The 12,454-nt window shown below is 49.2% G+C and overlaps 1 protein-coding gene across 2 annotated transcripts in view; it reads left to right on the forward strand.

Annotated features, from left to right (window-relative positions):
• Positions 1–12,454, forward strand: part of abcc2 (ATP-binding cassette, sub-family C (CFTR/MRP), member 2) — a 108,518-nt gene that overhangs the window by 43,138 nt on the left and 52,926 nt on the right. For both annotated transcript variants that reach the window (XM_068053164.1, XM_068053165.1), the window contains exons 14-18: positions 178–271; positions 1,599–1,665; positions 2,351–2,477; positions 6,244–6,420; positions 8,190–8,357. In XM_068053164.1, the coding sequence (XP_067909265.1) occupies positions 178–271; positions 1,599–1,665; positions 2,351–2,477; positions 6,244–6,420; positions 8,190–8,357 (633 nt within the window). The remainder of the gene's footprint in view (positions 1–177; positions 272–1,598; positions 1,666–2,350; positions 2,478–6,243; positions 6,421–8,189; positions 8,358–12,454) is intronic.

Below are 12,454 nucleotides of genomic sequence, written 5' to 3' on the forward strand. Positions count from 1 at the left end.
GATTCCCCATCCAGAGCTGCGAGTCCGACACACTGAACCAAGACTGACCCCTTGAATATGGTGAACTAGGAAGAGTCTATGCCAGTTGCTTGTCAAGCTTTGAAATCAGATTCTTCCACTGCTTTAATCTAACACACGTCATTTCATTGCTCTAGTTATTATTTCATTCATCCATAGGCCAGTGTTTCTTGCAAACGGCTGGAAAAGTTCCTTGGAGGTGACAACTTAGACACATCAGCAATCCAACAGGATCCCAGCTCTGGTACATCAGGTGAGACAAACATAAGAGCAACCTAGATATTGCTGATGTGTCAAGGCTGCAGTCAGCATTGTTGCAATAACTTTAGCTTAAAAGATTGTTGGTTTCGGCCAGGATTGAAAGTCCAGGGTTCCCACTGAAACCCAATAAATGCAGACACTCTTCTATGAGCTACCTATTGAGGTTGGGGTCCTGGTTGCGGTGCCAGTTTATATTTTGGACAGGGTGACTAGTGAGGGACAGCCCGACCCTTGACCTGTACATGCCACCAATGTGGCCACTGATGTGTCCAAAGAGTTGCCTTGGAAAATAAGTTGGAAGAATCCGTTGGTTGTATAGATATATACATGATCAGTACTTGGGTATACAGGGCATAATTTAAAGTTTGCAAATGATACAAAACCTGTAACTGTTGTAAACAATGAGGAGGATAGGAGTACATAGACTGGTGAAATGGACACACACATGGTAGATGAAATTTTAATGTAGAGAAAGTGTGAAGAGATACGTTTTGGGAAGAATAACAAGGAGAGGCAATATGAATGAAATAATAGAATTTCAAAGGGGTGCAGGGACAGAGAGACCAGTGGGTGTGTGTATACAAAGCTTTGAAGATGACAGGACAAGTTGAGAAGGCTGTAGATAAAGCACAAGGGAACATTCACTTTCTTCATAGAGGAATAGAGTACAAAAGTAAGGACGTTATAATAAACCTTTACAAATCATCGGTTTAGGCCTCAGTTGGAATATTGTGTTCAATTCTGGGCACCACACTTTAGGAAGGATGTCAAAGCCTTGGAGAGGGTGCAAAGGAGATTCACTAGAATGGTATCAGAGGTGAGGGACTTCAATTACATGGAGAGACTGGGGTTGTTTTCCTTCGAGCAGGGAATCTTAACAGGGGATTTGACAAAGGGGTTCAAAAGTATGATAGAGTAAATAAGGAGAAACTGTTCCCAGTGGCAGGAGGGTCAGTAGTCAGAAGACACTGATTTAAGGTGATTTGCAAAAGAACCAGAGGCAACATGAAGAAACATTTTTTATACAGTGAGTTGTGATCTGGAATGCGCTGCCTAAAAAGGCAGTGGAAGCTGATTCAGTACTAACTTTCATAAGGAAACTGCATAAGTGCTTGAAGGGTAAAATTGACAGGGCTATGGGGAAGGAGCAGAGGGGTGGGATTAATTGGATGGCTCTACCAAGAAGCTTGCACAGATACGATGGGCTGAATGGCCTCCTTCTGTGCTGTATCATTGTGTTGTTCAGTGTACAGTCAGGAAGTATGAATAAATTGATATCTGTTGGCTCCAAAAGGAATAACTTTGCATCTTTTCCCCAGAGCCTGCAGTCAGCTTCTCAGATGCTACCTTTTCGTGGAATAAAAACGCAGACCCAACCATTAAGAAGTGAGTTGTGTTTGTGTAGTTGTGGCATACGTCTCATTACTGTTAAGGCTAGGTATTTCTGGTAATTGTAACTTTGTCCTATTGTTGCAACAACCTGAGCTTTAAGTCTTCATAAGAAGGGCTGGAAGAGGGCAGACAAGCTTGGGAGGTGAGACTTGGATTGGCTTCAGTGGCTGTTCTCTGGCATCTTGCCCAAGCGCCCCATACACAGTGTGTCAACATGGACAGCCAATGCTACTTTGATTGTGGAGCCTGGTGTTGGTCTCCCCTAGGTTCACACATCCCAACAGGATAGGAAAGTCACAGGAACGCTGATTTCCACTCCCTACCTGTCCCAGTGGAGAATTCTACTGCTCTTCCACAAACAGTGGCCATGGGATTGTTTACATCCACTTGAGAGGGTTGACAGGGCCTTGGTTTAGCATCTCATCCGAAAGACAGCACCTCCAACAGTGCAGCACTCCCTCACTACTGAGGTAGAAGTGTCAGCCTAGATTACACCTTCAAGTTTCTGGAGTGGGACTTAAACCTTCTGACTCAGAGCCAAGTGTGCCACCCACTGAGTCACAGCTGATTCCAAGCCCCTAGGATTTTCCTGCTCTGTTTAACTACCTTTCATCCCTTTATCTGAGTGAGGAAGCTCTCTACTGCCAAATTGCTGCTAACTTGTTTTCTTTTCCTGTAGTATTACACTAGATATCAAGCCAGGCAGCCTGGTGGCAGTGGTGGGGCCAGTAGGATGTGGGAAGTCCTCTTTGATTTCTGCACTCCTGGGAGAAATGGAGAATATCAAAGGATTCATAAACGTAAAGGTACTGAAACACATCGAATTTCTGTTTTGTCTTTGCGAGAGGAGTGGCTCTTGTGAATTTCCATGGAGTTCTCCCACTCTGCTTTCCCAGTTTTGGTGGAAATTGTGAAATGGACATAAGGGGGAGACAAAGGAATATAAATAGGTTAAGTGAGTGGGCAAAGACCTGGCAAATGGAGTATAATTTGGGAAAGAGGGAAATTGTCCACTTTGGCAGGAAGAATAAAAAAGACGCATATTATCTAAATGGTGAGAGATTGCAGAGCTCTGAGATGCAAAGGGATCTGGGTGTCCTAGTGCATGAATATGCAGGTACAGCATGTAATTAGGGAAGCTAATAGAATGTTATCGTTTATCGTGAGGGGAATTGAATACAAAAGTAGGGAGGTTATGCTTCAGCTATCCAGGGCATTGGTGAGACCACATCTAGAGTACTGTGTACAGTACTGGTCTCCTTATTTAAGGAAGGATGTAAATGCATTGGAGGCAGTTCAGAGAAGATTTACTCGACTAATACCTGGAATGGGTGGGCTGTCTTATGAGGAAAGATTGTACAGGCTAGGCTTGTATCTGCTGGAATTTAGAAGAGTTAAGAGGCGACTTGATTGAAACATATAAGATCCTGAGGGGTCTTGACAGGGTGGATATGGAAAGGATGTTTCCCCTTGTGGGAGAATCTAGAACTAGGGGTCACTGTTTAAAAATAAGGGGTCGTCCGTTAAAGACAGAGATGAGGAGAAATTTTTTCTCTCAGAGGGTCGTGAGTCTTTGGAACTCTCTTCCTGAAAAGGCGGTGGAAGCAGAGTCTTTGAATATTTTTAAGGCAGAGGTAAATAGATTCTTGATATACAAAAGGGTGGAAGGTTATCAGGGTAGGTGGAAATGTGGAGTAATCAGTTCAGCCATGAACTTATTGAATGGCGGAGCAGGCTCGAGGGGCCGAGTGGCCTACTCCTGCTCCTAATTCGTATGTTCGTATGGAAGAGCAGCGGGAAACTCTGTTTACATGTGCAGGAAGAGTATCCACTGCCCGAAATACCGGCAGCAGAATGGGAGACAGTCCGAGGAAATGCATCCCCAGGCTTGTGCCTTTTATTATTCATTCTCAGGATGTGAGCATCGCTGGCAAGGCCAGCATTTATTGTCCATCCCTAATTGCCCTTGAGAAGGTGGTGGTGAGCTGCCTTCTTGAACCGCTGCAGTCCATGTGGGGTAGGTACACCCACAGTGCTGTTAGGAAGGGAGTTCCAGTATTTTGACCCAGCGACAGTGAAGGAACGACAATACAGAAACAGGCCCTTCGGCCCAACGCGCCTGCGCCGACCATCAAGCACCCATCCTAACTAATCCCATTTCCCCGCACTTGGCCCGTAGCCTTGTATGCTATGGTGCTCATCTAAATACTTCTTGAATGTCGTGACTGTTCCTGCCTCTACCACCTCTTCAGGCAGTGTGTTCCACATTCCAACCACCCTCTGGATGAAAAAATTTCTCCTCAACCCCCCTCTAAACCTTCTGCCCCTTACCTTAAATCTATGCCCCCTGGTTATTGACCTCTCCGCTTAGGGAAAAAGTTTCTTCCTATCTATTCTATCAATGCCCTTCATAATCTTGTAGACCTCAATCAGGTCTCCCCTCAGCCTTCTCTGTTCTAAGGAAAACTACCCCTCCCTATCCAGTCTGTCTTCATAACTGAAATGCTCCAGCATTCAGAACACAAAGTCAGAACACAAAAAGAAGAAGAACACAAGAACTGGGAGCAGCAGTAGACCATATGGACCATCGAGCCTGCTCTGCCATTCAATACGATCATGGCTGATATTGGGCTTCAATTTCACTTTCCTTCCCGCTCCCCATAGGTGTGGGACTTGGAGGGGAACTTGCAGGTGGCGGTGTTCCCATGCATTTGCTGCCCTTGTCCTTCTAGGTGGTAGCAGTTGTGGGTTTGGAAGGTGCTGTTTGAGTAGCCCTGGTGAGTTGCTGTAGTGCATCTTGTAAATGGTACACACTGCTGCCACTGTGTGTCGGTGGTGGAGGGAGTGAATGTTTGTGGATGGGGTGCCAATCAAGCGGGCTGCTTTGTCCTGGGTGGTGCTGAGATTCTTAGGTAGAAGATTTACAGATGATGTTTGGTTTGAGGATGTATTCATTACTCTGAAAAACATCAAGATTAACCCATTGTTACTGTTGTTTCTGGAGATGACCTCTGCACCTCCTGCTGGTGCCTTCCTTTGGCTTCTTTTTTCCCCTTGTTATGATCTTATAGTTTTTTTGGGGAGGAATATGCGGTGTGTCTTTAAGACAACAAAGGATCAGTACTGCTTTAAGAGCAAGCAAGCCTCAGGAGTTACCAAGAAGGTGCATTTGGGTTGCCGTTGGATACAACCATACAGAGAGGGAACCAATCAGCTTCAGAAGGTGCATCCTGGTTGTCTTGCATACAGCCACTCAGAGATTGAGGATCGATATACAATGTTGTGATTAACTTTTAAACTGTCTTTTTGTTGAGAGGACTGTTCTAACAGACACAGACAGCTGGGCCAGACATCTCTGTTAATTTAAACTGAAGGAAGAGAATTTAAACTGTGACTTTTGTTTATCCCTCAAAATTCTAAAGCCAGATTGATTCTATTGAAAGTGGTTGTGAGTTATTGATCTGCTGTGGTCATTGCTGGAAGAAAGAGAAGTTGGAAGCTTCAGATGTCGGACTGTTTTCCTTTCCTCATCAGACCCTGTAAGATTGCGAATGGACTTTAATCAGAGGATTGTTCATCAGGAAGCATTAATCTGCAAGGACTCTTAATTTTTCCTATTTAAAAAAAAACGTTATCTAAGTAGTGTTTAAGAATTTAGTTTTTCTAATAAACAGTTAACCTGGTTTGGTTCATCTAATTCAGGGATTAATGGCTGGTTCAATTCGGCTGTGGTTTTCTTTAATTTGGAAAGTTTCAAGTGATATGTTAAGTGATCTGTGGAGAGACGGGACTGAATTGACAGTGCATTGCTCCAACCGCAATCAGAATCATATATTTTGATTGGGGGCTTTGTCTTGAGCGGTCATGTAATAGCACCCTCTGTCAGCTGTGGCTCAGTGGGTAGCACTCTCGCCCCTGAGTTAGAAATTTGTGGTTTCAAGTCTCACTGCAGAGACTTGAACGCAGAATCTGTTCCTTAGTGATTTTGGCTGAGGGATAAATATTGCCCAAGCATTGGGGTCACAGGTTATCAGGCACAGGAACCCTGATTTCCACTCCCTACCTGTCCCTTGCTCTTCCTCAAAGTAGAGGCTATGGGATCTTTTATGGTCACCTGAGAGGGCAGACTGGCATTGGTTTAACATCTCATCTGAAAGACAGCACCTCTGACAGTGCAGCAATCCCTCAGTACCACACTGGGAGTATCAGCCTAGGTTAGGGGCCAAATCTCTGGATTCGGACTCAAGTCCTTCTGACTCAGAGGCAAGAGTATTACTGAGCACTGGCTCACACATGAGTGTAGACTAAGCTGTATAGCCTTCCACGTAGGGTCAACTTGGTTGGAATTGTGCTATGAATGGGGATTTAGTTGAAGAATTTAAAAAGCGAAGGGGTTGATTCATGATTCACCAGGGAGGAGGGGAACATGAGCTAGTGACGCTGCCGACAAGGCAGATTAATTAATCTGACTGAACTGTTTCTGCACACAGAGGCAAATTATAGGACAAGCTGGGAGTTCTGAAACTTTCCGTTCTAACTCTGTGTATTCTCCTATTCCTTCTGTGCTTTTAGGGTTCATTTGCCTATGTACCTCAGCAAGCATGGATCCAAAACGATACCCTACAGGACAACATCTTGTTTGGTTTGGAATGGGAAGAATCTCGATACCAGAAAGTCCTGGAGGCCTGTGCCCTTCTACCAGATCTGGAGCTACTAGCAGCTGGGGACCAAACGGAGATTGGAGAAAAGGTACCAAAGAAAGACTAAATGGAAATGTTTGAACTGGGCTGGGTGCCGTAAAACTTTTTAAAGATGTATGTTCCAATTTTCAATCCCTTTTTAATGATTGTTATGATGAAAGACTTAGAGACCAGGGTAGCATTCACTGGGGTAGCTCTCAGCTGTGGCTCACGGGCAGCAATGTCACCTCTGACTGCAGAAGCTGTGGGTTTGAGTCGCATTCCAAAACCAAGAGTATAATTTAGGTTGACCCTTCAGTGCAGTATTGAGGGAGCGCTGCACTGTCTGAGATGCCGTCTTTTGGATGAGATGCTAAACCGAGATCCCTGTTTCCCTCTCGGGTGCATGTAAAAGATCCTTTGGCACTATTTGAAGAAAGGCAGGGGAGTTCCCTCTGGTGTCCTGGTCAATATTTATCCTTCAACCAACATTATTAGGACAGATGATGTGGTCATTATCACATTGCTGTTTGTGGGTTGCTTGCTGGGCACAAATTGACTGCCCTGTTTTCCTACATTACAATAGTGACTAGACTTCATAAAGTACTTCATTGGTTCTAAAGTACTTTAAGATGTCCTGAGGTCATGAAAAGAGCTATATAAATGCAAGTTCTTTCTTTGCTTAGTGTTATTGAAACCTCATTAAATTTCTTCGCTAGTCTCTCCTATTTGTGTTACATGGACTTCCGGTAATGTATATGCCTGCAATACATAAAAGTCACAGCTGACTTTTAGCCATAGCTAAATTTATAGCAAGAAAGTAAAATTTGTGTTGGACTTCACAGCCATTGGCTCTGATCGGGGAGGGAGCAGGTACTACAGCACCTTAGCGCATCAAAACCTCTCACACTGGGGTCGATTTTCATAACCTTTATCTGACGTTAATGGCCTCAAAATGGGGTCGGTAGCCATTAACATTGGTGATGTGACCAGAACTATTTTGAAAGACCGTGAAGGGCTTTGTGATGTTGTGAAAGGCGATATATAAACGCAAGTTCTTTCTTCAATGGATTTGAAAGGGTGAATGGTGAACGAGGCCGAATTAGCAACTGAGGATTAATGCTGGAGTATTGTGGACAGTACTCCGGGCACCACCATTCAGGAAAGATGTAAAGGTCTTAGAAAGGGTACAGAGGAGGTTAATCCACATGTTACCAGGGATGAGCGACCGCAGTCATGAGTAATGTTCCCTCTAAGTCGTGCGATTCACACAGTAACCTGAAAGGTCCCACGCAGGCCGCACACAAGTCGGCACCCTTTAGTCACTGCGCATGTGCAGCCGTACAAAACAAATGAAAGGGCCAGCGCACTTTTAAAAAAAAAATCAGCCATGCACTACAAAAAAAAATAGAGGGTACATTGGTTACGAGGAGAGGTTGGAAAAGTTAGGACTGTTTCCCTTGGAACAGAGAGGTTAAGAGGTCACTTAATAGCGGTTTTGATAAACTATTCCCTCTGACCAGTGGGTCAATAGCCAGAGGTCAGAGATCCAAAATCATTCGGAAAAGATCTAGAGAGTTGTTGGGAACTGGAATGCTCAACCTGAAAAGGTAGTGGAAGCTGATTCCATAAATAATTATAAAAAGGAGCAGACGGTATTGGAGAATGAGGAATTTGCAGCGTTACGGACAAAAGAAAGCAGGAGTGTGGGACTAAGCACGACTGCTCATTCAAAAATCTAGCTGAGGCACAATGGGCCAAATGGCCTCCTTCTGTAGTGTCTCTGATTTAAGTATAAAGGAGTTGACCGCTGATTTATTTGATGGTTTTCTTTTCCAGGGTATCAACCTAAGTGGTGGGCAGAAACAGCGAGTCAGCCTGGCGAGGGCAGCTTATAGTGCAGCTGATATTATCATACTGGATGACCCTCTCTCTGCTGTGGACGCCCATGTGGGAAAGCACATCTTTGAGAAGGTTATTGGCCCAAATGGGTTGCTAAAGGACAAGGTGAGTCGGGGACTTTTGGAAAGTCGTAAAAAAATTTTGGTAGGCAGATAAACATGGGGCTGCAGCCTCTGTGGCCGCCCATATATAGTTCCGTCACCTTTTTAAATTAATAACGTCTGGTCATGGGCTATCCCCACCCCAACATGTCTATAGAGGCTTGTGTAAAGGCGATGACTGAGGTTGTCGGCCCCTCGGCCATTGTGGCAGCCTCAAAAATGTATGGGAAGGCTGTGTTCTTCCTGAAGACTGAGCGGGCGGTGTCTTTGGCCCTGCGCAGGAGGTTCACCATGGGTGGGACTTCCCTGCCAGTGGACCCCCTGAGGGCCACTGTGCAGCAAGTACTGTTATCCAACTACCCGCCCTTTATTCCCAGTGAGCTCCTCTTCCCCTAGCTGCACCATTTGGGGGAGGGAAGGTCAGGGGTCACCCCCGTCCTGCTCGGTCTTCAGGAGAACGGCCTCCGGCATGTGTACTCCTTGCGCCGCCAGTTATTTATGCAGCTGGCGTGGGAGGAGGTCTCAGAGGGCTACTTTAATATCGGCCTAACGTGTCTTCTGGACCTCGGACGGGTCGCACTGCCATGCCTGCAAGGGGGTGGAGCATGTTCGGAAGAATTGCCTCAACCTCCCGGCTGCCACCTCCACCTCGGTGGCCCGGGGTGGCGTCGCTGCACCTCCCCCCACTTCCCCTACACCCGCTACAAACACCACCCAGTCAGTTCCGGAGGCCCTGGTTTTCACAACCTCCAGTGGGGGGGTGCCCGTCCGAGTGGATGGAGGGCACAGAGAAAGAATAAACACCGATAGACATGTCCCCTGGATACTATGGCGCAGCCTGATGCTGGGTTCAGCCCAAGGCCCGATGCCGGGGAACCCACCTGCCCCAAGGCTAGGCTTAGGCCCAGGGCAACCGGGCAGAAGGAGGGTGTGGAGGCCTCTGTTGACATGGAGGTCTCTGAGCCACCATGCCCTATTGGGAAAAAGAGGAGATGGCACCCCTCCACAAAGGGAACACAGGGCCCTGAGGTGCAGGGCTCATCTGCTGGAGGGGAGCTGTCTCCTGGTTCGGATCCCCAGGTTCCCCCTGCCAGCACCATCAAGGCTGTAAAGTCAGGGCAGGAGCACCCTACCCCTCAGGATGGAGGGGAGGGGGAGACCCCTGTACATGTGACCCCTCCTGAAGGAGCAAGTGAAGCCCTGCTTGTGGTGGGGGAGTCTGGGGACGCTCCTGAAGAAGCCTCCCAGTCTGCCACTGGGTCTGGTGCCCCGAGTGGAGGGGAGGGCGAGGCCCCTAAGGGACGGCCCTTCCAGCTAAAATCCACTGCCGACCAGGATGTATCCAACCCAGTTATGGTTGAAAATGCTGCCCCATCTGCTGGGCCTGTGGGCCTGGCGGGGAGGGAGATGGCCTCCTCTCTCCACCTCCGGTTCTGGCTCCAGCTGGATTTCTGGAGTCGGGAACTACCATCTCCCCGGCCTTTCATTGGCCTGGGGATGGAGGTTGTGGGGGGTCCTGAATCGCTGGCGCCCATAGGCTCCAGTTCCACAGGAGAACCCAGAGAGGACTCCTCCGCCATCGATCCTGGGGGTGGAGACTTGATAGAGATGGGACCAGTTGGCATGACCGGGACGTCCGCCCCACAGTGTGTGGTGGGTGTGTCAGCCACTGACGCTGATGACCCGGAGGAGGATGGGGACTCAGTGTGGGGCACAGAGGATGATCTTGAATCCATTGCCAGTGAGGCAGTAGACTCCCTCGTGCCTCCCACCGAGTCTCCTCTGATCCCCGCTGTGGAACTCTGGGACTTCCTCGCGGCATGCAGGGGTTGCCGCAATAAAGTTCAGTTGGCCCTCGGCCAGTGGTCGAGTTTGGCGCTGATCATCCAGTCCATCTGAGCTGCCCTCAAGAAGGTGGGGAAGGGCGCGGGCGTGAAACTGGTTGAGACGCGCGGGTTTAAAGCATTCCTGAATGGGTTGCTGGGGGAGTGGAAGGTGTCGGTGATGGGATCAAAGAATTTTTGACATGAAGATAACCATAGCCAGCCTCAACATCAATGGCAGCAGGGGGTCTCACCGCAGATTTCACAATCTCTCAGTCCTCAGGGAAGGGAGATACGCGGTGAGCTTTCTGCAGGAAACCCACACCGTTCCGGGAGACAAAGCCACCTGGCTACTGGAGTGTCAGGGTGGGGTCTACATGAGTCACCTCACCCCTATTTCTAGTGGGGTGGCTATCTTGTTGGCCCCGACCTTTCAGCCGGAGATCTTGGGGGTCAAGGAGCTAGTGCCGGGCCGCTTGCTGCACCTCGCCGTTCGCCTGGGTAGTGTGCCGCTCCACTTTGTTGAACATGTATGCTCCCAGGCCCAGCACATTGCAAGTCCGCGTCTTTAAAAAGGTGTTCCTTCTCTTGAGCTCTACTGATAGTGACGAGTGCATCATCCCCGGGGCGGATTTTAATTGTACCCTCAAGGTGGGGGATCGTTCCAGTCCCAAGCGGGGCCAAGGTTTGGTGGAGAGATTGAGGGAACTGATCAGCTCTGTTGACTTAGTGGACGTCTGGCGGAATCTCCATCCTGACTTTAGCGCCTTCACATGGAGGTCTGGAGGAGCAGGGTCCCGAATATACCGCCTCTGCATTTCGCAGGCGTACGTCACCCGCATCTCGGCCTCCGTATGGCTGGTGCCGTGCTTGGACCACCACCTGGTGTGGGTGGGGTTCGCTCCACACACAGGCGGGGTCCGCGTACTGGCACTTTAACAACTGGCTGCTGGAGGACCAGCGATTTCGGGACTCGTTCCGTCGATTCTGGCCCGATTGGAGAAGGAAGTGGGGGGGATTTCCCTCTTTGAGGCTATGGTGGGATGTGGGCAAGATTCACATCCGTGTCTTCTGTCAGGAGTATGCAAAGGGGTCGACCAAAAGGCGGGAAGCCGGGATGGGGCCCTGGAGAGGGAGGTGCTCGACTTGGAGTCCCGCCTCGGTCATGCTGTCGTGGATCCGGCCCTGTGGCAGGCATACAAAGAGAAGAAGGGCACACTGAGGGACCTGCAGCTCGTAGGGTCCCGAGGTGCGTACGTGAGGTCCTGGAAGATTTGGGCCGTGCCTCACCCTTCTTCTACTTGCTGGAAAAATGGCGGGGGGTCCATAAGCAGCTCGTTGAACTGCTGGCCAACGATGGATCCTCTGTCATGGATCCGGAGGGAATGGGCCTCCTGGTCCGTACTTATTACAGTGCGTTGTTCTCTCTGGATCCGTCCAGCGAGGACCCGCGCAGAGTTTTGTGGGAGGACCTACTGAAGGTCAGCCTGGAGAGCGCCGAAGGATTGGAGGCTCCGCTCATGTTGGTGGGGCTGACCGGTGCTCTCCACCAGCTCTCAAGGGGTAAATCCCCAGGGCTGGATGGACTGATTGTGGAGTTCCTCAGGGCGTTCTGGGACGTCCTGGGGGGGCGGTTATGCGCGGGTCCTGGGGGAAAGCCTGGCAACCGAGGAGATGCCCCTCTCTTGGCGCAGGGAGTCATCGTCCTGCTGTCAAAGAGGGGCGATCTCCGCCTGCTTAAAAACTGCCGTCCTGTCAACCTCCTCAGCACGGATTATAAGATCTTATCCTGTGCTATGTCTGCCTGTCTGGGTTTCGTGCTGGCCCACATGATCCACCCTGACCAATCTGACACGGCTGCAAGCCGGTCCATCCCCCTGGTCCGGGACCTGATCCATCTTTCCCAGAGGACTGGTCTGTCGGTCGCCTTTCTCTCCCTCGAGAAGGCGTTCGATAGGGTGGATCATGAGTATCTTGTTGGGACTGTGCGCGTGTTTGGACTCGGGCCACATTCTGTGGCCCGGGGCCGACTTTTATACGCCGCCACAGAGTGTCTGGTCAAAGCTAACGGGTCCTTGACGGTGGCCCTTCGCTTTGTGAGAGCAGTGCGTCCAGCCAATTGTATACTATCTGCGTGGAGCCATTCCTGTGCCTGCTTCGGAGGAGGTTGATGGGTTTGGCTCTGTGTGTGCCAGGCATGCGAGTCGTCCTCTTGGCTTAGGCCAATGGTGTGTTCCTCGTCGTCACAGATCCCATTGACTTGCGGAGGATGCGCGGG

This window comes from Heterodontus francisci, chromosome 20 (assembly GCF_036365525.1).
Source record: "Heterodontus francisci isolate sHetFra1 chromosome 20, sHetFra1.hap1, whole genome shotgun sequence".
In the NCBI taxonomy this organism is placed as follows: Eukaryota; Metazoa; Chordata; class Chondrichthyes; order Heterodontiformes; family Heterodontidae; genus Heterodontus; species Heterodontus francisci.